General features: G+C 44.5%; 2 protein-coding genes across 2 annotated transcripts; both read left to right on the top strand.

Annotated features, from left to right (window-relative positions):
• The first annotated feature begins 3,962 nt into the window (after positions 1-3,962).
• Positions 3,963-8,743, top strand: LOC140488947 (ferritin, middle subunit-like). Its single transcript, XM_072588172.1, has 4 exons — positions 3,963-4,064; positions 6,886-7,032; positions 7,723-7,848; positions 8,530-8,743. The coding sequence occupies exons 1-4, from the start codon at positions 3,963-3,965 to the stop codon at positions 8,683-8,685; spliced, it is 531 nt and encodes a 176-aa protein (XP_072444273.1). The 3' UTR covers positions 8,686-8,743.
• Positions 8,744-16,688: 7,945 nt separating this feature from the next.
• On the top strand, positions 16,689-21,152 carry LOC140488948 (ferritin, middle subunit-like). Its single transcript, XM_072588173.1, has 4 exons — positions 16,689-16,790; positions 19,610-19,756; positions 20,418-20,543; positions 20,997-21,152. Exons 1-4 carry the CDS (start codon positions 16,689-16,691, stop codon positions 21,150-21,152), a joined length of 531 nt encoding a protein of 176 aa, XP_072444274.1.
• The last annotated feature ends 304 nt before the right edge of the window (positions 21,153-21,456 follow it).

Below are 21,456 nucleotides of genomic sequence, written 5' to 3' on the forward strand. Positions count from 1 at the left end.
GGCTGTATGACCTCGCAGTGAATAAAATCTTGTGTTGATCTTGCTTATTGAACATCATTCAGACCACTGATCCTTCACTTGAATTTGTTTGTGATCTCTGGAGAGCTTGATGCCAGTAATCACAATTTGGCTCATCACATCAGTGGACTGAAACACCTCACTAGATGTCTCTTCTCCTCTTTTGCCCCACACCCCATTGGACAGGAATAACTAAATGGAATTGTAATAGCTGTACATTCAAGCTATTTTGTCTCAGAATGAGGTTGGGTGTTGCAGTCTGGAGTGTTTTTTTATAAATTTAATAATAATTCTCTTGTCCAAGAATTACACCTCTCTCGACCTGATGAGCACAATTGTAAACTGTGCAAGGAAGTTTTTCATACTACTTGAAAAGATCAGTTCAAGACATCACCATCTTTGATTCTATGTTCATTCTCAGATTTGCCTATCAAATGTTCACCTCAACATTAATGTCTTTATTTTCTTTAGCAGTACTCAACAATTTGGAGTCAAACTACATGATCTGTGTGACTGGATCTGTTAACAGCTTGCTGTTAGCCTCGATTGAGGCCTATCAGGCTCTAGTTTCTACCCAGACAGAGGAACCCAATAACCTGGGGATGATATGACCTCAACTTGTCTGGTCTAGCTCTAACATGACCAGGATATTCTAAACACTGCCATTTTCTTTCCCTCTCCTCCCAGCCTCAGGAGCCAGTTGGAGTTCAGAACAGGACCAGCTCAGGGGCCTGTGATCTTTTTTTGTTCACCCCTTGCCTTGTTTAAAGCCATTAGCAGCTGGGCGCACTAACTAGTTCACTCTTTTTTTTTTTTTTTTCCCCTCCCATAAGCATGCAGCTCCTGCTGGGGGAAAATGAGGACTGGAGATCAGAGCTTAATGTGTTGCTGGGTGCTGCCTGACTTGCTGTGCTTTTCCAAAGAGAAGGAGAATCGATGTTTTGGGCATAAGCCCTTCGATTCTCCTTCTCCTTGGATGCTGCCTGACCTGCTGCGCTTTCCCAGCAACACATTTTTAAGCTCCTGCTGGGGACCTTGGCAAAATACCCACTCCATCTCAGCCAGGAGTCAACCTGCATTCGGGTTTCTTTCCCAAAAATAGCAGTAATGTTCCATTGTCCTTTCCCTCCCCAGTGGAGGATGCACTCCCAGACTTTCAATAAACTTCAAGCCTACTGGCCCAAAGTTGGGGAAAATTCACTGCAAGCAGTCCCAGAAGACACATTCCAGAGAGTCAGCTCAAGGAATTCTCTTGAGCTGCATTGGCTTATAACACATGTTCTCATTGCCATCTACAGCTGAAGTGAGCAGGGTGACTGTGATCTGGGAATAACACAACTATGCTTGAGGTTAGATGCTTCCACCTGTTTTACTCTTGCTGCTAAAGTCAGCAGTTTGCAGTCCAAGGTGATCCTAGCTTCCTCCCAGCTTCCCATGTGCTGAAGGATTCTCCTGATGCAGTTTGATTTGACCCAGTGATGTTGAAGGAGCAGTGATTTCTCTCCAAGTTGGGGAGTGCTGTCATCCTGAAAGAAAAACCTGGAGATGCTGACTCTCCTGTACAGCTGTTTCATTTATCTTTCAAGGTTTCAGGGATCGGGGGTTAGGGAGGGGGCTGTTAGCGACATCCTGGTGATTGTTTCAGTGAATTTTGTAGCTAGTGCATACTGCAACCTTCTGGGTGGGTGTGGGGCTTTAAGGCACTGAACAAATTTATTCCACCACATAAATCCTTTCATTGTAGTCGATCTTAAGTCATGCTAACAGACTCCATACAGTGTAGGAAGAGGCTATTTGAGTCTGAACAGTATGATCCTCAGACCCATCCCATTTCCCCATAAACCTACATTTCCCAGGCTAATCCACCAAACCTGTACCTTTGGTCGGTGGGAGGGAACTGGAGCACGCAGGAAACCCACACAAACATGGGGTGAACATGCAAACTCCACACACACACAGTTACCCAAGGCTGGAATCAGACTCAGGTCCCTGGTGCTATGAGGCAGCAGTGCTAACCACTGTGCCACCCTTAAGGAACATGCTGTTTTATACTTATTAGAGTCACACATCACAGGAGCAGACCCTTTGGCCCAACCTATCTATGCTGACAGGGTTTTCAAAACTGAACAAGTTCTCCTTCCCTGCATTTGGCCCCTATCCCTCTAAAACCTTCCTATTCAAATGCTCATCCAACTATCTTTTAAATGTTATAATTGTACCCATCTCCACCACTTCCTCTGGCAGCTCGTTCCATGTACACAGCACCCTCTGTCTGAAAACGTTGTCCCTCACGTCCCTATTTTTAATCTTTCCGCTCTCACCTTAAGCCTATGCCCCTCTAGTGTTGCACTCCCCCCTACCCCGTCACAGGGTGTTTTTTATTTGGTCTATCGTCAGTGTGCCAATCACAAGGCTACGTTTCGTGCCCAGCCACAGTTACCCTTCAGGTGGTGGTGATGAGCTGGTTATTACAGCCCACCTGGTGTGGGAGAGACCAGAATGATGATGCTGCTGCTGCTGAGGGGGGGGGGCTTCCGGGACTTGGATTCAGAAACAGTGATATTGTTCCAACTCAGGATGGCGAGAGATTTCCCTGGGGCTTCGTCAGTGTTGGGGCTGTATTCAGCCAGAAAATTGGAAAGTATTTCATCATGTTTCCTAACTTTGGTCTCTTAGATGGTGGAGAGACTTTGGAAAGTCAGGAGTTGAGAAATTCGCAATAGAATTCCCAGCCTCTGACTTGCTGTCATCGCCATGAATATTTATCAGGGTTGACCTCTGACCGTGGTTCCACGTATAATATTCAAACTTATAATTCAATCCAACAAGGTAGGGCTAGATTGTAACCTGATATTTGAGAAAGTTATTGGGTCAAAGTAACTTGCTTCCACCAATCCATCCGTCAAGGCTGTGATCATACCCTAACATTGAGTGGGCACCTTCAATCTCCAAACTCTCACAGTCCATAATCCCACTGGAGCCTGCTCAGTTCAAAACAATCAACAATACGAGGTTGAGAGACCCTCGTATGCAAAAAGCTGTGGGTATGGACCATGTTAAGCTGGGAGGCCAGTTTCTGAGCTGTACATTCTACAGAATACAATGTCAACAGACTCAGAATCTCCCCACTTGGAAACATCCTTGAGTTGAGGGCTAGTTCTTCTTGAAACTATTAAAAACTAAACATGGAGATAGAAAAGTCGAACATGCAATATGTTTCTAACAGCAATTTAAACATGGAGGCCTGAGGCCTACTACGTGGCTGACGCACTCAGCACATTTACCGTTTTGGTTTTAAACTAGGCTTCCTGAGTCCTAAGGTCAAAAAGATCACAGCAGATTCAGAATGGATCCACAAAGTACATCAGTTCCCTGCACTAGATGACCCAAAAGCACTTCATTTCTATCACTGTCAATCAATAGGCAAATGTTTAATGTCAACAAAATCTAGCCATTTTTCGATGGACTCCCAACACTGTCATTCAAAAGGTAGTAGGACAAATCCTTCAGATGAACAAACAAACAGAATTCTGCAAATCTGTGTTGAGCATTTCTTAATACACAACCTCAGATGCATTAGCAAAGTTTTAGAGTCTGTTTTATTCTCATTTTCAGGTAGATACACTTACAAAATTTGTACTTTTGCAAGAGGTCAAAGGCCAATCAGTAATTCCATCATTGACTCATTGTCAATTCTGATTGGCTTCTGAATCCAATTCCCATTCTGTGCTGATTGGACATGGCAGCTGATCGATAGATTAACAAGAGTGATTGGCCATCACTGATTATGTCATTTCCTGCTTAATAAACTGAGGGTCAGCTCCTGAAGTATAAATAAAAGTCCAAAGGCTCTGATGGTTTAGGTATAGTTGGTGCTAAAACTAAATTTGTTGTTGGGTTGTGAATTGTTTTAGGGAGTGAGGTAATACAATATTCTCCACAACATGGCCTCCCAGGTTTGTCAAAACTATCACCAGGATTGTGAAGCTGCTGTCAACAAGCAGATTAACCTGGAGCTCACTGCCTCCTATCTCTATCAGTCTTTGGTGAGTGTTGGCTTAGAACTAAACTTATGCTGATGTTTCTAATTAACTTGATACTCCTATAGATTGAGTTTTGTAGCTGTTGCCTTAATATCAATTCAAGATAAATGTGATGTTTCAGCAAAAATGGAGTATGATGCTGATGTAAGATAACTAATCCCCAGCTGGCCTTCAGTGATGTATGCAGGGTCATGTGTTCTTGCAACTAACTGAGAGGGTTGTGACTGCAGTAGCTGTCAGTCTCTGTAGGGTTGTCAAAATGAGATACTTCATTGGACTGTTTTAGAAACCATTTGGTCAACCATATAGTGGAATGGTAGTATCCATTGACTGGCCATTGTAATGTATTGTGATATCTCTGCTTTAACTTTGCTGATCACAAACATCCTACTAACTCTGCTGCAAAAGGAGTCTTAGTAGTGTTTGTTGATGATACTGATTATCTGAGCAGGAATGGTCATGTGACTGGAATCCACAAATAGGCCTCAATCCACTCTAATCAGGCAGACATAAGAATCAAACTAGCCTGTTTTTCCAGGTGGTAATTTGCCTATGCCCTGCTGAAGTGTTAAACTTTCCTTTAGGAAGGTGTTTAGTGAATTTCTAGGGTACCTGCTAGATAAGGGATGCTGAAGGGAGGTGGAGATTGCAGTACCAATGCTTTGTCCTGGATGGTGTCTGCTTCTGAATGTTGTAGTGCTATCATCCAGACATGTGGAGAATATTAACAACACTCTGGGCTTGCATGTTTGGAGGTTCTCGTGAGATGAGAATGAAGGCTTTAAAGATCTGTTTGATGGAGATGGAAACAGCTTTCATTGGTGAACTAGTTAGTTTTTTAATGCGTCCAAGAATAAAAATAGACCACTCATATCCACTCTGACCTGAGTTGTGCCCCTTCACAAATATTAATGTACTATTAGGGACCAGGTTAGATTCCCCCTCTTCTGAGAAGGAAGCCCAGACCTGATATTTTTCTTATTGTAAAGGCAGTTGTATAGTGGATAATCCAGGGGTGATACAGGTGGTCAAACCATTCTGCTTTATACAAAGCAGAACATATTGTTGAAATGAAACAAAATCTAAACTTTTTTGAAACCTGACTCTATTTCAACTTCACAAAGGAGCTAATCCAACACAAAAACCTGAACTAGTAGAAATGGCCATTCCCTTGCCATTGTTTGAAGTAGCTACTTCCAGACATATCTCACCTGTCTTTATAACCCCTCTTGATAAAAACCAAGGTCCAAATAACCTTGCTGAAGGAGCAGCATGGTTTCACCATTCACTTGTGAACATGATGGTTCAGATGTTTTGGGTCCATTATGGGTATAGATGCAAAGCTTTGAACTGGTTGGAATAATTCGAACCAAGTGTGTTCTCAGTTTACTTTTCAAGCTGGTGATGTTATCTGCAGATAAGGGTTGTCTCTGGGTCACACTAGGTATTTCGTGCAGTGAAGTTCAAGTTTCATTTTTGTATTCATTCCGTTGCTGGTTTAAAAGTTCCTGGATGTCAGTGCACTGTATACAAGTCTGCAGTAAAACTGTTGCTACAATAATCCAAAGACTATCATTGGGCAGGCTTTCCTCAGCAAACCCCTGGGGCCCTTTCACTCATTCCCTCCATCTTCCAGACAGGAACACACTTGTACAGATCAAGTGTATGGTACATCCCATCTCAATGATCTACAAGCTGCAGAAAACTCTCTCCTGACTAAACTAATGCCAGCAGTATCCACCATCCATTTTCCAGTTTAACACAGAAAAAATGTAGTGCCTTGTGGCAGCCTAATGGTTAATTTCTCATCGAATGGCAGAACAGGCTTGAAGGGATGAATGGCCTACTGTCAGTGTTCTGATATCAGTTTTTTTTGTATCTGTACTTTCCCTCAAATGTCCTGGTGACTGGGTATTAACATCTGGTTAATGTTGAATGGAGTGGACAGCATTTAACAGTAGTGGTTCTCCATCCAATGGAACCTTCACCTTGTTAAAAGCTACAAGTTCAAAGCTACATGGGACCAATTGAAATGTACAGTGCAAAAACCGACTCAACAATCCAGCACTTCCATGCCAACCAGATATCCTAAATTAACCTAGTCCCACTTGGCCCATATACCTCTGAAACCCTCCTATTCATGTATCCATCTGGATGCCTTTAAATGCTGTAATTGCACCAGCCTCCATCACTTCCTCTGGCAGCTCATTCCATACATGCACCCCTGCTCTGGAAAAAAACTGCCTCTTAGGTCCACTATATCGACCCCTTATCTTAACCTGTGCCCTCTAGTTTTGGATTCCTCCATCCTGCACTGTGGTTTCCTTAACTTGCTCAAAGCCTATTCAATATCCATCTTCCATTCTGATGGAAGTGAGTGAGCAGAAACAGAATTGTTCCTCCCCTCTGATGCTGTGCCAGACCTGCTGAGCAATTCATCAGCTGTTTAATCCAAAGCAAAATACATTGAATTTGCATGTTCCCCAGGAGGAAGCTGGGGCTGTTCCTGAAGAAGGGCTCATGCCTGAAATGTCGATTCTCTCCTGCTTCTTGGATGCTGCCTGACCTGCTGTGCTTTCCAGTAACACACTTTCAGCTCTGATCTCCAGAATCTGCAGTCCTCACTTTCTCCTCACTGTTCCAAATCATCCAGTTAAAGGAGCTGCTGGCTCATTGGACACCACTGTTATATTAAAATAGTTGCAAACCCAGAGGTTTAACAGCTTGAATAGTCTGGTTTCAAGGGCTAAACTAGTTTCCTACTTCTCCCAACTAGAATTGGGGCCAGTGATGTGTTAATGGGATGGAAATGGTTCTCTTTCAGATGTCGTACTTTGACCGGGATGATGTTGCCCTGCACCATTTCTCCCAGTTCTTCAAAGCTCAGTCCCAGGAGAAGCAGGAACATGCAGAGAAGCTGCTGAAATTCCAGAATCAGCGTGGAGGCAGAGTCCTCCTCCAGGATGTGAAGGTGGGAATGGGGGTTGGGGAGGGGATTGGCTGCTTGTGATGTGGCTTCAAGCCAACAGTGACCAGGTTTTCACATCTTGAGGGGGAAGTGCAAAACTCTTTGGCTTTCCCAGGGGAAAAAAAAACTCCTCCATTTCCAAGTCATAGCATAGACACAGGCCCTTTAGTCTGTGACCAAAAAACTCCAAACGGCAGTAATCCCATCTACCTGCACTTGGTCCTTACTTCAAATGCCAGGGCATAGAGTGCTATCTTTGTCCAAATGTTGCTGAAATGTCACTGGAACAGCTGCCCCAGTCCCTGCAGTTGGTATCTTCCATATTTCTCTATTGAGAAGCTTCCTCAAATACCCTCTCTGTCCCCTTCACACTCCGATCTTATCTGGACTTGAGGATGGCACTGATACTACTGACTCAGTGCCAGGGACCCAGGTCCAAAGTCCAGCCACTGACAACTGATCAGTCTTAATAGTCCAAAGATGTGCAGGTCAGTTTGCTTATGCTAAGTTGCCCATAGTTTCCAGGGATGCATAGGTTACATGCATTTTTTTCATCTGTAATACAAATTACAGGGATGGGGTGGGGTCAATGTGGGATGTTTAGAGGGTTGGTGTGGGCAAATGGCTAATCAACCTGCTTCATCCCACTGTATGGATTCTAATCCTCCACTGTCCTTTGTTTCCATGTTTCAGAAGCCAGAGAGGGATGAGTGGGGCAACGGTCTGCAGGCAATGCAGGTTGCCCTGGATCTGGAGAAGAATGTGAACCAGAGTTTGCTGGATCTACACCAACTTGCCACTGCCCAGACTGACCCTCATGTAAGCTTCACCACCTCATTCTCCTCACTGCCAGACCCTCAGGGCAACACCTCACTGGTCTTTGTGGGTTTGAAACTCAATGCAAAAATTGGGCAATATGATTTGGAGATGCCAGTGTTGGACTAGGATGTACAAAGTTTAAAAATTGTAACCTGGTTCTCGTCCAAACGTTTATTTGGAAACACGAGCTTTCAGAGCACTGCTACTTCATCAGGTGGTTATGGTATTCCACAAGCACTTGCTGAAGGAGGACTACACCTGAAGCTAGTGTATCTGAATAAACGTGTTGGACTATAACCTGAGATTTTTAACTTTTTGGTCAGATGTAGTATTGACCCATCCAGATCCATATTGCTGCTTACAATATTACAACCCTTAAGCAATAAGGTCAAGGAGGAACTTGGATTGTAATCTGGGAGTGCTGAAGTGATATTGGCCACTGAATTCACATTCAGGACCATTGCAGTGGAATGATCACTGTTCATCACAATACAACTCCCTCCACTTAAACAGCAAGATGAGCCAGCTGACTGGTTGATATCTTCACCACTACAAACTTTCTTGTTTGCTAGATTTGTCAGGGCTGTCCAGAGCTGAGTGCCCAGCCTGTCTTGCAGTTGGAATTGTAAACTTGTCTTGGATTGTGCTCATGTAATGAGTTGTAATATTCCTGTGTTCCAGCTGTGTGACTTCCTGGAGACTCACTATTTGGATGAGGAGATTGAGATCATCAAGCGACTTGGGGACTACATCACCAACCTGAAGCGTCTGGGAGCCCCTGAGAATGGGCTGGGAGAGTACCTGTTTGACAGGCTCTCACTGGAGGACAGCAGTTAGTGGGGCATGGGGTACTGTCTGCTTTTGTCTGAATGCATTACTGACTTCACTTGGACAATCTGGCTCCTCCCTAGGGAGAAGGAGCATGTTGGCAAGAATGTAATGGCTGTATGACCTCGCAGTGAATAAAATCTTGTATTGATCTTGCTTATTGAACATCATTCAGACCACTGATCCTTCACTTGAATTTGTTTGTGATCTCTGGAGAGCTTGATGCCAGTAATCACAATTTAGCTCATCACATCAGTGGACTAAAACACATCACTAGATGTCTCTTCTCTTTTGCCCCACACCCCACTGGCCAGGAATAACTAAATGGAATTGTAATAGCTGTAAATTCAAGCTATTCTGTCTCAGAATGAGGTTGGGTGTTGCAGTCTGGAGTGTTTTTTCTTTAAATTTAATAATAATTCTCTTGTCCAAGAATTACACCTCTCTAGACCTGATGAGCATAATTGTAAACTGTGCAAGGAAGTTTTTCATACCTCTTCAAAAGATCAGTTCAAGACATCACCATCTTTGATTCTATGTTCATTTTCAGATTTGCCTATCAAATATTCACCTCAACATCAAGTCTTTATTTTCTTTAGCAGTACTCAACAATTTGGAGTCAAACAGTGATCTGTGTGACTGGATCTGTTAACATCTTGCTGTTAGCCTTGATTGAGGCCCATCAGGCTCTAGTTTCTACCCAGACAGAGGAACCCTATGACCTCAACTTGTCTGGTCTAGCTCTAACATGACCAGGATATTCTAAACACTGCCATTTTCTTTCCCTCTCCTCCCAGCCTCAGGAGCCAGTTGGAGTTCAGAGCAGGAGCAGCTCAGGGGCCTGTGATCTTTTTTTGTTCACCCCTTGCCTTGTTTAAAGCCATTAGCAGCTGGGCGCACTAACCAGTTCACCTTTTTTCTTTTTTTTCCCCCCTCCCATAAGCATGCAGATCCTGCTGGGGGAAAATGAGGACTGGAGATCAGAGCTTAATGTGTTGCTGGATGCTGCCTGACTTGCTGTGCTTTTCCAAAGAGAAGGGGAATCGATGTTTTGGGCATAAGCCCTTCGATTCTCCTTGAATGCTGCCTGACCTGCTGCGCTTTCCCAGCAACACATTTTTAAGCTCCTGCTGGGGACCTTGGCAAAATACCCACTCCATCTCAGCCAGGAGTCAACCTGCATTCGGGTTTCTTTCCCAAAAATAGCAGTAATGTTCCATTGTCCTTTCCTTCCCCAGTGGAGGATGCACTCCCAGACTTTCAATAAACTTCAAGCATACTGGCCCAAAGTTGGGGAAAATTCACTGCAAGCAGTCCCAGAAGACACATTCCAGAGAGTCAGCTCAAGGAATTCTCTTGAGCTGCATTGGCTTATAACACATTTTCTCATTGCCATCTACAGCTGAAGTGAGCAGGGTGACTGTGATCTGGGAATAACATAACTATGCTTGAGGTTAGATGCTTCCACCTGTTTTACTCTTGCTGCTAAAGTCAGCAGTTTGCAGTCCAAGGTGATCCTAGCTTCCTCCCAGCTTCCCATGTGCTGAAGGATTCTCCTGATGCAGTTTGATTTGACCCAGTGATGTTGAAGGAGCAGTGATTTTCTCTCCAAGTTGGGGAGTGCTGTCATCCTGAAAGAAAAACCTGGAGATGCTGACTCTCCTGTACAGCTGTTTCATTTATCTTTCAAGGTTTCAGGGATCATAGGTTAGGGAGGGGGCTGTTAGCGACATCCTGGTGATTGTTTCAGTGAATTTTGTAGCTAGTGCATACTGCAACCTTCTGGGTGGGTGTGGGGCTTTAAGGCACTGAACAAATTTATTCCACCACATAAATCCTTTCATTGTAGTCGATCTTAAGTCATGCTAACAGACTCCATACAGTGTAGGAAGAGGCTATTTGAGTCTGAACAGTATGATCCTCAGACCCATCCCATTTCCCCATAAACCTACATTTCCCAGGCTAATCCACCAAACCTGTACCTTTGGTCGGTGGGAGGGAACTGGAGCACGCAGGAAACCCACACAAACATGGGGTGAACATGCAAACTCCACACACACAGTTACCCAAGGCTGGAATCAGACTCAGGTCCCTGGTGCTATGAGGCAGCAGTGCTAACCACTGTGCCACCCTTAAGGAACATGCTGTTTTATACTTATTAGAGTCACACATCACAGGAGCAGACCCTTTGGCCCAACCTATCTGTGCTGACAGGGTTTTCAAAACTGAACAAGTTCTCCTTCCCTGCATTTGGCCCCTATCCCTCTAAAACCTTCCTATTCAAATGCTCATCCAACTATCTTTTAAATGCTGTAATTGTACCCACCTCCACCACTTCCTCTGGCAGCTCGTTCCATGTACACAGCACCCTCTCTCTGAAAACGTTGCCCCTCACATCCCTATTTTTAATCTTTCCGCTCTCACCTTAAGCCTATGCCCCTCTAGTGTTGCACTCCCCCCTACCCCGTCACAGGGTGTTTTTATTTAGTCAATCTTCAGTGTACCAATCAGAAGGCTGTGTTTCGTGCCCAGCCACAGTTACCCTTCAGGTGGTGGTGATGAGCTGGTTATTACAGCCCACCTGGTGTGGGAGAGACCAGAATGATGCTGCTGCTGCTGCTGCTGCTGCTGCTGCTGCTGGGGGGGGGGGGGGGGGCTTCCGGGACTTGGATTCAGAAACAGTGATATTGTTCCAACTCAGGATGGCGAGAGATTTCCCTGGGGCTTCGTCAGTGTTGGGGCTGGATTCAGCCAGAAAATTGGAAAGTATTCCATCATATTTCCTAACTTTGGTCTCTTAGATGGTGGAGAGGCTTTGGAAAGTCAGGAGTTGAGTGCTGAATTTTGCTTGTTGTATTCTTTAGACCCAGTTTTGTTTTAAAATAAAGGTTAGCTTTAGAGGGATGGCAGTGAAGGCAGTGCAATGTTCCTCCTGCAACATGTATGAGATGAGGGATGCCATGGTCGTCCCTGCTGATTACACTTGCAGGAAGTGCACCCATCTCCAGCTCCTCCAAGACCGTGTTAGGGAACTGGAGCTGGAGTTGGATGAACTTCGGATCATTCGGGAGGCAGAGGGGGTCATAGATCGGAGCTATAGGGAAGTAGTAACTCCAAAGATGGCAGATAGATGGGTGACAGTGAGGGGGACTGGGAGGAAGCAGCCAGTGCAGGGACCCCCTGCGGTCGTTCCCCTCAAGAACAAGTATACCGTTTTGGATACTTGTGGGGGGGGGGACTTACCAGGGGTAAGTGACGGGGCTCAGGCCTCTGGCACGGAGCCTGTCCCCGTTACTCAGAAGGGAAGGGTGGAGAAGAGCAGAGCAATAATAATTGGGGACTCGATAGTTCGGGGCACAGATAGGCGGTTTTGTGGGAACGAGAGAGACCCACGTTTGGTATGTTGCCTCCCAGGTGCAAGGGTACGTGATGTCTCTGATCGTGTTTTCCGGGTCCTTAAGGGGGAGGGGGAGCAGCCTGAAGTCGTGGTCCATATTGGCACCAATGACATAGGTAGGAGGAATGCTGAGGATGTTAGACAGGCTTTTAGGGAGCTAGGTTGGAAGCTCAGAGTTAGAACGAACAGAGTTGTTGTCTCTGGTTTGTTACCTGTGCCACGTGATAGAGAGTCGAGGAATAGGGAGAGAGAAGAGTTAAATACGTGGCTACAGGGATGGTGCAGGAGGGAGGGATTTCGGTACTTGGATAACTGGGGTTCTTTCTGGGGAAGGTGGGACCTCTATAAACAGGATGGTCTGCACCTGAACCTGAGGGGCACCAGTATCCTTGGGGGGAGGTTTGCTAGTGCTCTTGGGGGGGGTTTAAACTAACTCTGCAGGGGCATGGGAACCTAGACTGTAGCTTTAGGGTGCAGGACCTGGAGTGTAGGGAGGTTAGGAATATGGCATCAATCTTAAAGGAGGGTGCCTGTAAACAGAAGAGTGGTTTGAAGTGTGTATACTTTAATGCCAGAAGTATACGAAATAAGGTAGGTGAACTTGCAGCGTGGGTTGGTACCTGGGACTTCGATGTTGTGGCTATTACGGAGACATGGCTAGATCAGGGACAGGATTGGCTGTTGCAGGTTCCAGGGTTTAAATGTTTTAGTAGGGTCAGAGGTGGGGGTAAAAGAGGGGGGGGTGTGGCTTTGCTTGTCAAAGATAGTATTACAGCGGTGGAAAGGAAGATGGACGAAGATTTGCCATCTGAGGTAGTTTGGGTTGAGGTTAGGAATAGGAGAGGTGAGGTCACCCTGTTAAGAGTCTTTTACAGGCCTCCTAATAGTCCTAGAATCGTTGAAGAAAGGATTGTGAAGATGATTCAGGAGAAGAGTGACAGTAATAGGGTGATTGTTATGGGAGACTTTAACTTTCCTGATATTGATTGGGAAAGCTATAGCTCCAGTTCGTTAGATGGGTCAGTGTTTGTGCAATGTGTGCAGGAGAGTTTCCTGACACAATATGTAGATAAGCCAACAAGAGGTGAGGCCATACTGGATTTGGTTCTGGGTAACGAACCAGGCCAGGTATTAGAACTAGAGGTAGGTGAGCACTTTGGGGACAGTGACCACAATTCGGTGATTTTTACACTCGTGATGGAGAGGGATAAGTGTGTACTACAGGGCAAGAGTTATAGCTGGGGGCAGGGAAAGTATGATGCGTTGAGGCATGACTTAGGATGTGTGGATTGGAAAAGTAGATTCCAAGGCAAGAGCGTAATTGATATGTGGAACTTGTTCAAGGAGAAACTATTTAGTGTCCTTGATAAGTATGTACCTATCAGGCAGGGAGGAAAGGGTCGTGTGAGGGAGCCGTGGTTTAATAAGGAATTGGAATCCCTTGTTAAATGGAAGAGGGCGGCCTTTGTAAAGATGAGGCGTGAAGGTTCAATAGGGGCGATTGAGAGTTATAAGGTAGCCTGGAAGGACCTGAAGAGAGAGCTAAGAGCAGCAAGGAGGGGACATGAGAGCTCCTTATTTGGTAGGATTAGGGAAAACCCTAAGGCTTTCTATAGGTATGTTAGGAATAAAAGAATGACTAGGGTAGGAATAGGTCCAATCAAGGATAGTAATGGGAAGCTGCGTGTGGAGGCTGAAGAGATTGGGGAGGCACTGAATGAATACTTTTCGTCAGTATTCACTCAGGAACAGGACATTGTTGTCGATATGAATACTGAGGCACGAATAAGTAGAATGGATGGCTTTGAGATATGTAGAGAAGAGGTGTTGGAAATTCTGGCAAGGGTGAAAATAGATAAGTCCCCTGGGCCTGATGGCATTTATCCTAGGATTCTCTGGGAAGCAAGGGAGGAGATTGCAGAGCCATTGGCCTTGATTTTTGTGTCCTCTTTGTCTACAGGAGTAGTGCCAGAGGACTGGAGGCTAGCAAACGTGGTTCCCTTGTTCAAGAAGGGGAGTAGGGATAATCCTAGTAACTATAGGCCAGTGAGTCTCACTTCTGTTGTGGGCAAAGTCTTAGAGAGAATTGTAAGGGATAGGATTTATGCACATCTGGATAAGAATAATGTGATCAAGGATAGTCAGCATGGTTTTGTGAAGGGCAGGTCATGCCTCACAAACCTTATTGAATTCTTTGAGAAGGAGACTAAGGAGGTAGATGAGGGGAAAGCGGTAGATGTGGTATATATGGATTTTAGTAAGGCGTTTGATAAGGTCCCCCATGGTAGGCTACTGCAGAAAATACAGAAATATGGCATTGAGGGTGAGTTGGAGGTTTGGATTAGGAATTGGCTGGCTGGAAGAAGACAGAGGGTAGTAGTTGATGGCAAAGGTTCATCTTGGAGTGCCGTCACTAGCGGTGTTCCACAAGGATCTGTTTTGGGACCATTGCTGTTTGTCATTTTTATAAATGACCTGGAGGAAGGGTTAGAAGGTTGGGTGAGCAAGTTTGCAGATGATACGAAAGTCGGAGGAGTTGTAGACAGTGAGGAAGGATGTGGCAGGTTACAGCGGGATATAGAGAAGCTGCAGAGCTGGGCAGAAAGGTGGCAAATGGAGTTCAATGTAGCTAAGTGTGAGGTGATTCACTTTGGTAAGAGTAATAAAAAGATGGGGTACTGGGCTAATGGTCGGATACTTGGTAGTGTGGAAGAGCAGAGGGATCTTGGTGTCCATGTACACAGATCTCTGAAAGTTGCCACCCAGGTAAATAGTGCAGTGAAGAAGGCATATGGCGTACTGGCTTTCATTGGTAGAGGAATTGAGTTCCGGAGTCCTGAGGTCATGCTGCAGTTGTATAAGACTCTGGTGCGGCCGCATCTGGAATATTGTGTGCAGTTTTGGTCGCCATACTATAGGAAGGATGTGGAGGCACTGGAACGGGTGCAGAGGAAGTTTACCAGGATGTTGCCTGGTATGGTAGGAAGATCCTATGAGGAAAGGCTGAGGCACTTGGGGTTGTTTTCATTGGAGAAAAGAAGGTTTAGGGGTGACTTGATAGAGGTGTACAAGATGATTAGGGGGTTAGATAGGGTTGACAGTGAGAACCTTTTTCCACGTATGGAGTCAGCTATTACAAGGGGGCATAGCTTTAAATTAAGGGGGGGTAGATATAGGACTGATGTTAGGGGTAGGTTCTTCACTCAGCGAGTCGTAAGTTCATGGAATGCCCTGCCAGTAGCAGTAGTGGACTCTCCCATTATGGGTATTTAAGCGGGCATTGGATAGGTATATGGAGGATAGTGGCTTAGTGTAGGTTAGGTGTGCTTTGATCGGCGCAACATCGAGGGCCGAAGGGCCTGTACTGCGCTGTAATGTTCTAAATTCGCAATAGAATTCCCAGCCTCTGACTTGCTGTCATCGCCATGAATATTTATCAGGGTTGACCTCTGACCGTGGTTCCACGTATAATATTCAAACTTATAATTCAATCCAACAAGGTAGGGCTAGATTGTAACCTGATATTTGAGAAAGTTATTGGGTCAAAGTAACTTGCTTCCACCAATCCATCCGTCAAGGCTGTGATCATACCCGAACATTGAGTGGGCACCTTCAATCTCCAAACTCTCACAGTCCATAATCCCACTGGAGCCTGCTCAGTTCAAAACAATCAACAATACGAGGTTGAGAGACCCTCGTATGCATATAGCTGTGGGTATGGACCATGTTAAGCTGGGAGGCCAGTTTCTGAGCTGTACATTCTACAGAATACAATGTCAACAGACTCAGAATCTCCCCACTTGGAAACATCCTTGAGTTGAGGGCTAGTTCTTCTTGAAACTATTAAAAACTAAACATGGAGATAGAAAAGTCGAACATGCAATATGTTTCTAACAGCAATTTAAACATGGAGGCCTGAGGCCTACTACGTGGCTGACGCACTCAGCACATTTACCGTTTTGGTTTTAAACTAGGCTTCCTGAGTCCTAAGGTCAAAAAGATCACAGCAGATTCAGAATGGATCCACAAAGTACATCAGTTCCCTGCACTAGATGACCCAAAAGCACTTCATTTCTATCACTGTCAATCAATAGGCAAATGTTTAATATCAGCAAAATCTAGCCATTTTTCGATGGACTCCCAACACTGTCATTCAAAAGGTAGTAGGACAAATCCTTCAGATGAACAAACAAACAGAATTCTGCAAATCTGTGTTGAGCATTTCTTAATACACAACCTCAGATGCATTAGCAAAGTTTTAGAGTCTGTTTTATTCTCATTTTCAGGTAGATACACTTACAAAATTTGTACTTTTGCAAGAGGTCAAAGGCCAATCAGTAATTCCATCATTGACTCATTGTCAATTCTGATTGGCTTCTGAATCCAATTCCCATTCTGTGCTGATTGGACATGGCAGCTGATCGATAGATTAACAAGAGTGATTGGCCATCACTGATTATGTCATTTCCTGCTTAATAAACTGAGGGTCAGCTCCTGAAGTATAAATAAAAGTCCAAAGGCTCTGATGGTTTAGGTATAGTTGGTGCTAAAACTAAATTTGTTGTTGGGTTGTGAATTGTTTTAGGGAGTGAGGTAATACAATATTCTCCACAACATGGCCTCCCAGGTTTGTCAAAACTATCACCAGGATTGTGAAGCTGCTGTCAACAAGCAGATTAACCTGGAGCTCACTGCCTCCTATCTCTATCAGTCTTTGGTGAGTGTTGGCTTAGAACTAAACTTATGCTGATGTTTCTAATTAACTTGATACTCCTATAGATTGAGTTTTGTAGCTGTTGCCTTAATATCAATTCAAGATAAATGTGATGTTTCAGCAAAAATGGAGTATGATGCTGATGTAAGATAACTAATCCCCAGCTGGCCTTCAGTGATGTATGCAGGGTCATGTGTTCTTGCAACTAACTGAGAGGGTTGTGACTGCAGTAGCTGTCAGTCTCTGTAGGGTTGTCAAAATGAGATACTTCATTGGACTGTTTTAGAAACCATTTGGTCAACCATATAGTGGAATGGTAGTATCCATTGACTGGCCATTGTAATGTATTGTGATATCTCTGCTTTAACTTTGCTGATCACAAACATCCTACTAACTCTGCTGCAAAAGGAGTCTTAGTAGTGTTTGTTGATGATACTGATTATCTGAGCAGGAATGGTCATGTGACTGGAATCCACAAATAGGCCTCAATCCACTCTAATCAGGCAGACATAAGAATCAAACTAGCCTGTTTTTCCAGGTGGTAATTTGCCTATGCCCTGCTGAAGTGTTAAACTTTCCTTTAGGAAGGTGTTTAGTGAATTTCTAGGGTACCTGCTAGATAAGGGATGCTGAAGGGAGGTGGAGATTGCAGTACCAATGCTTTGTCCTGGATGGTGTCTGCTTCTGAATGTTGTAGTGCTATCATCCAGACATGTGGAGAATATTAACAACACTCTGGGCTTGCATGTTTGGAGGTTCTCGTGAGATGAGAATGAAGGCTTTAAAGATCTGTTTGATGGAGATGGAAACAGCTTTCATTGGTGAACTAGTTAGTTTTTTAATGCGTCCAAGAATAAAAATAGACCACTCATATCCACTCTGACCTGAGTTGTGCCCCTTCATAAATATTAATGCCCTATTAGGGACCAGGTTAGATCCCTCTCCTCTGAGAAGGAAGCCCAGACCTGATATTTTTCTTATTGTAAAGGTAGTTGTATAGTGGATAATCCAGGGGTGATACAGGTGGTCAAACCATTCTGCTTTATACAAAGCAGAACATATTGTTGAAACAAAACCTAAAATAACTTTTTTGAAACCTGACTCTATTTCAACTTCACAAAGGAGCTAATCCAACACAAAAACCTGAACTAGTAGAAATGGCCATTCCCTTGCCATTGTTTGAAGTAGCTACTTCCAGACATATCTCACCTGTCTTTATAACCCCTCTTGAAAAAACCAAGGTCCAAATAACCTTGCTGAAGGAGCGGCATGGTTTCGCCATTCACTTCTGAACATGATGGTTCAGATGTTTTGGGTCCATTATGGGTATAGATGCAAAGCTTTGAACTGGTTGGAATAATTCGAACCAAGTGTGTTCTCAGTTTACTTTTCAAGCTGGTGATGTTATCTGCAGATAAGGGTTGTCTCTGGGTCACACTAGGTATTTCGTGCAGTGAAGTTCAAGTTTCATTTTTGTATTCATTCCGTTGCTGGTTTAAAAGTTCCTGGATGTCAGTGCACTGTATACAAGTCTGCAGTAAAACTGTTGCTACAATAATCCAAAGACTATCATTGGGCAGGCTTTCCTCAGCAAACCCCTGGGGCCCTTTCACTCATTCCCTCCATCTTCCAGACAGGAACACACTTGTACAGATCAAGTGTATGGTCCATCCCATCTCAATGATCTACAAGCTGCAGAAAACTCTCTCCTGACTAAACTAATGCCAGCAGTATCCACTATCCATTTTCCAGTTTAACACAGAAAAAATGTAGTGCCTTGCGGCAGCCTAATGGTTAATTTCTCATCGAATGGCAGAACAGGCTTGAAGGGATGAATGGCCTACTGTCAGTGTTCTGACATCAGGTTTTTTTGTATCTGTACTTTTCCATCAAATGTCCTGGTGACTGGGTATTACCCTCTTGTTAATGTTGAATGGAGTAGACAGCATTTAACAGTACAGTGGTTCTCCATCCAATGGAACCTTCACCTTGTTAAAAGCTACAAGTTCAAATGTTCTGCATGGGACCAATTGAAATGTACAGTGCAAAAACCGACTCAACAATCCAGCACTTCCATGCCAACCAGATATCCTAAATTAACCTAGTCCCACTTGGCCCATATACCTCTGAAACCCTCTATTCATGTACCCATCCAGATGCCTTTAAATGCTGTAATTACACCAGCCTCCATCACTTCCTCTGGCAGCTCATTCCATACATGCACCCCAGCTCTGGAAAAAACTGCCTTTTAGGTCCACTATATCGACCCCTTATCTTAACCTGTGCCCTGTAGTTTTGGATTCCTCCATCCTGCACTGTGGTTTCCTTAACTTGCTCAAAGCCTATTCAATATCCATCTTCCATTCTGATGGAAGTGAGTGAGCAGAAACAGAATTGTTTCTCCCCTCTGATGCTGTGCCAGACCTGCTGAGCAATTCATCAGCTGTTTAATCCAAAGCAAAATACATTGAATTTGCATGTTCCCCAGGAAGAAGCTGGGGCTCTTCCTGAGGAAGGGCTCATGCCCGAAATATCGATTCTCCTGCTTCTTGGATGCTGCCTGACCTGCTGTGCTTTCCAGTAACACACTTTCAGCTCTGATCTCCAGAATCTGCAGTCCTCACTTTCTCCTCACTATTCCAAATCATCCAGTTAAATGAGCTGCTGGCTCATTGGACACCATTGTTATGTTAAAATAGTTGCAAACCCAGAGGTTTAACAGCTTGAATAGTCTGGTTTCAAGGGCTAAACTAGTTTCCTACTTCTCTCAACAAAATGTGGCCCAGTGATGTGTTAATGGGATGGAAATGGTTCTCTTTCAGATGTCGTACTTTGACCGGGATGATGTTGCCCTGCACCATTTCTCCCAGTTCTTCAAAGCTCAGTCCCAGGAGAAGCAGGAACATGCAGAGAAGCTGCTGAAATTCCAGAATCAGCGTGGAGGCAGAGTCCTCCTCCAGGATGTGAAGGTGGGAATGGGGGTTGGGGAGGGGATTGGCTGCTTGATGTGGCTTCAAGCCAACAGTGACCAGGTTTTCACATCTTGAAGGGAAAGTGCAAAGCTCTTTGGCTTTCCCAGGAAAGTCATAGCATAGACACAGGCCCTTTAGTCTGTGACCAAAAAACTCCAAACTACAGTAATCCTATCTACCTGCACTTGGTCTTTACTTCAAATGCCAGGGCATAGTGTGCTATCTTTGTCCAAATGTTGCTGAAATGTCACGAACAGCTGCCCCAGTCCCTGCAGTTGGTATATTCCATATTTCTCTATTGAGAAGCTTCCTCAAATACCCTCTCTGTCCCCTTCACACTCCGATCTTATCTGGACTTGAGGATGGCACTGATACTACTGACTCAGTGCCAGGGACCCAGGTCCAAAGTCCAGCCACTGACAACTGATCAGTCTTAATAGTCCAAAGATGTGCAGGTCAGTTTGCTTATGCTAAGTTGCCCATAGTTTCCAGGGATGCATAGGTTACATGCATTTTTTCATCTGAAATACAAATTACAGGGATGGGGTGGGGTCAGTGGGATATTTAGAGGGTTGGTGTGGGTAAATGGCTAATCAAACTGCTTCATCCCACTGTATGGATTCTGATCCTTAACTGTCCTTTTGTTTTCATGTTTCAGAAGCCAGAGAGGGATGAGTGGGGTAACGGTCTGCAGGCAATGCAGGTTGCCCTGGATCTGGAGAAGAATGTGAACCAGAGTTTGCTGGATCTACACCAACTCGCCACTGCCCAGACTGACCCTCATGTAAGCTTCACCACCTCCTCATTCTCCTCACTGCCAGACCCTCAGGGCAACACCTCACTGGTTGGTCTTTGTGGGTTTGCAATTCAATAATAAAACACTTGGTCCAGATGTAACATTGATCACTCCATACTGATGGTTACAATGTTACAACTGTTCAACAATAAGGTCAAGTAAAACTTTGGATTCTAATCTGATGGGAGTGCTGAAATGATATTGGCCACCATCCCCATTAAAGACCAATGCAGTGGAATGATCACTGTCCATAACAATACAACTCAGCTCCCATTAAGAAACTGCATGATGAAGCAGCTAAATGCTATCATCCTCACTGGTGCAAATTCTCTGGCTGTCAGTGAGACTTTAATGTCTGTCTAGAGTTATATGGCAAAGTCTCATTTGCAGTGGGAATTTGATTGTCTTGGATTGTGCTAATGTAATATTCCTGTGTTCCAGCTGTGTGACTTCCTGGAGACTCACTATTTGGATGAGGAGGTTGAGATCATCAAGCGACTTGGGGACTACATCACCAACCTGAAGCGTCTGGGAGCCCCTGAGAATGGGCTGGGAGAGTACCTGTTTGACAGGCTCTCACTGGAGGACAGCAGTTAGTGGGGCATGGGGGTACTGTCTGCTTTTGTCTGAATGCATTACTGACTTCACTTGGACAATCTGGCTCCTCCATAGGGAGAAGGAATATGTTGGCAAGAATGTAATGGCTGTATGACCTGAATGGAAATGAATAAAATCTTGTAGTTGATCTTGCTTATTGTCCATCATTCAGACCACTGATCCTTCACTTGAATTTGTTTGTGATCTCTGGAGAACTTGATGCCAGTAATCATTCTGCAATTTGGTTCATTACATTTAGTGGACTAAAACACCTTACTAGATGCTGCATCTTCTCTCTCCTCCC

This window comes from Chiloscyllium punctatum, chromosome 18 (genome assembly GCF_047496795.1).
Source record: "Chiloscyllium punctatum isolate Juve2018m chromosome 18, sChiPun1.3, whole genome shotgun sequence".
NCBI classification, from domain to species: Eukaryota; Metazoa; Chordata; class Chondrichthyes; order Orectolobiformes; family Hemiscylliidae; genus Chiloscyllium; species Chiloscyllium punctatum.

Excerpts from the sequence above, each read along its gene's own strand:
- LOC140488947 (XM_072588172.1), top strand. The coding sequence starts at position 3,963 with ATGGCCTCCCAGGTTTGTCAAAACTATCACCAGGATTGTGAAGCTGCT. Across the intron at positions 4,065-6,885 it reads CCTATCTCTATCAGTCTTTG|ATGTCGTACTTTGACCGGGA; the intron begins GTGAGTGTTGGC and ends GTTCTCTTTCAG. Across the intron at positions 7,033-7,722 it reads TCCTCCTCCAGGATGTGAAG|AAGCCAGAGAGGGATGAGTG; the intron begins GTGGGAATGGGG and ends TCCATGTTTCAG.
- LOC140488948 (XM_072588173.1), top strand. The coding sequence starts at position 16,689 with ATGGCCTCCCAGGTTTGTCAAAACTATCACCAGGATTGTGAAGCTGCT. Across the intron at positions 19,757-20,417 it reads TCCTCCTCCAGGATGTGAAG|AAGCCAGAGAGGGATGAGTG; the intron begins GTGGGAATGGGG and ends TTCATGTTTCAG. Across the intron at positions 20,544-20,996 it reads CTGCCCAGACTGACCCTCAT|CTGTGTGACTTCCTGGAGAC; the intron begins GTAAGCTTCACC and ends CCTGTGTTCCAG.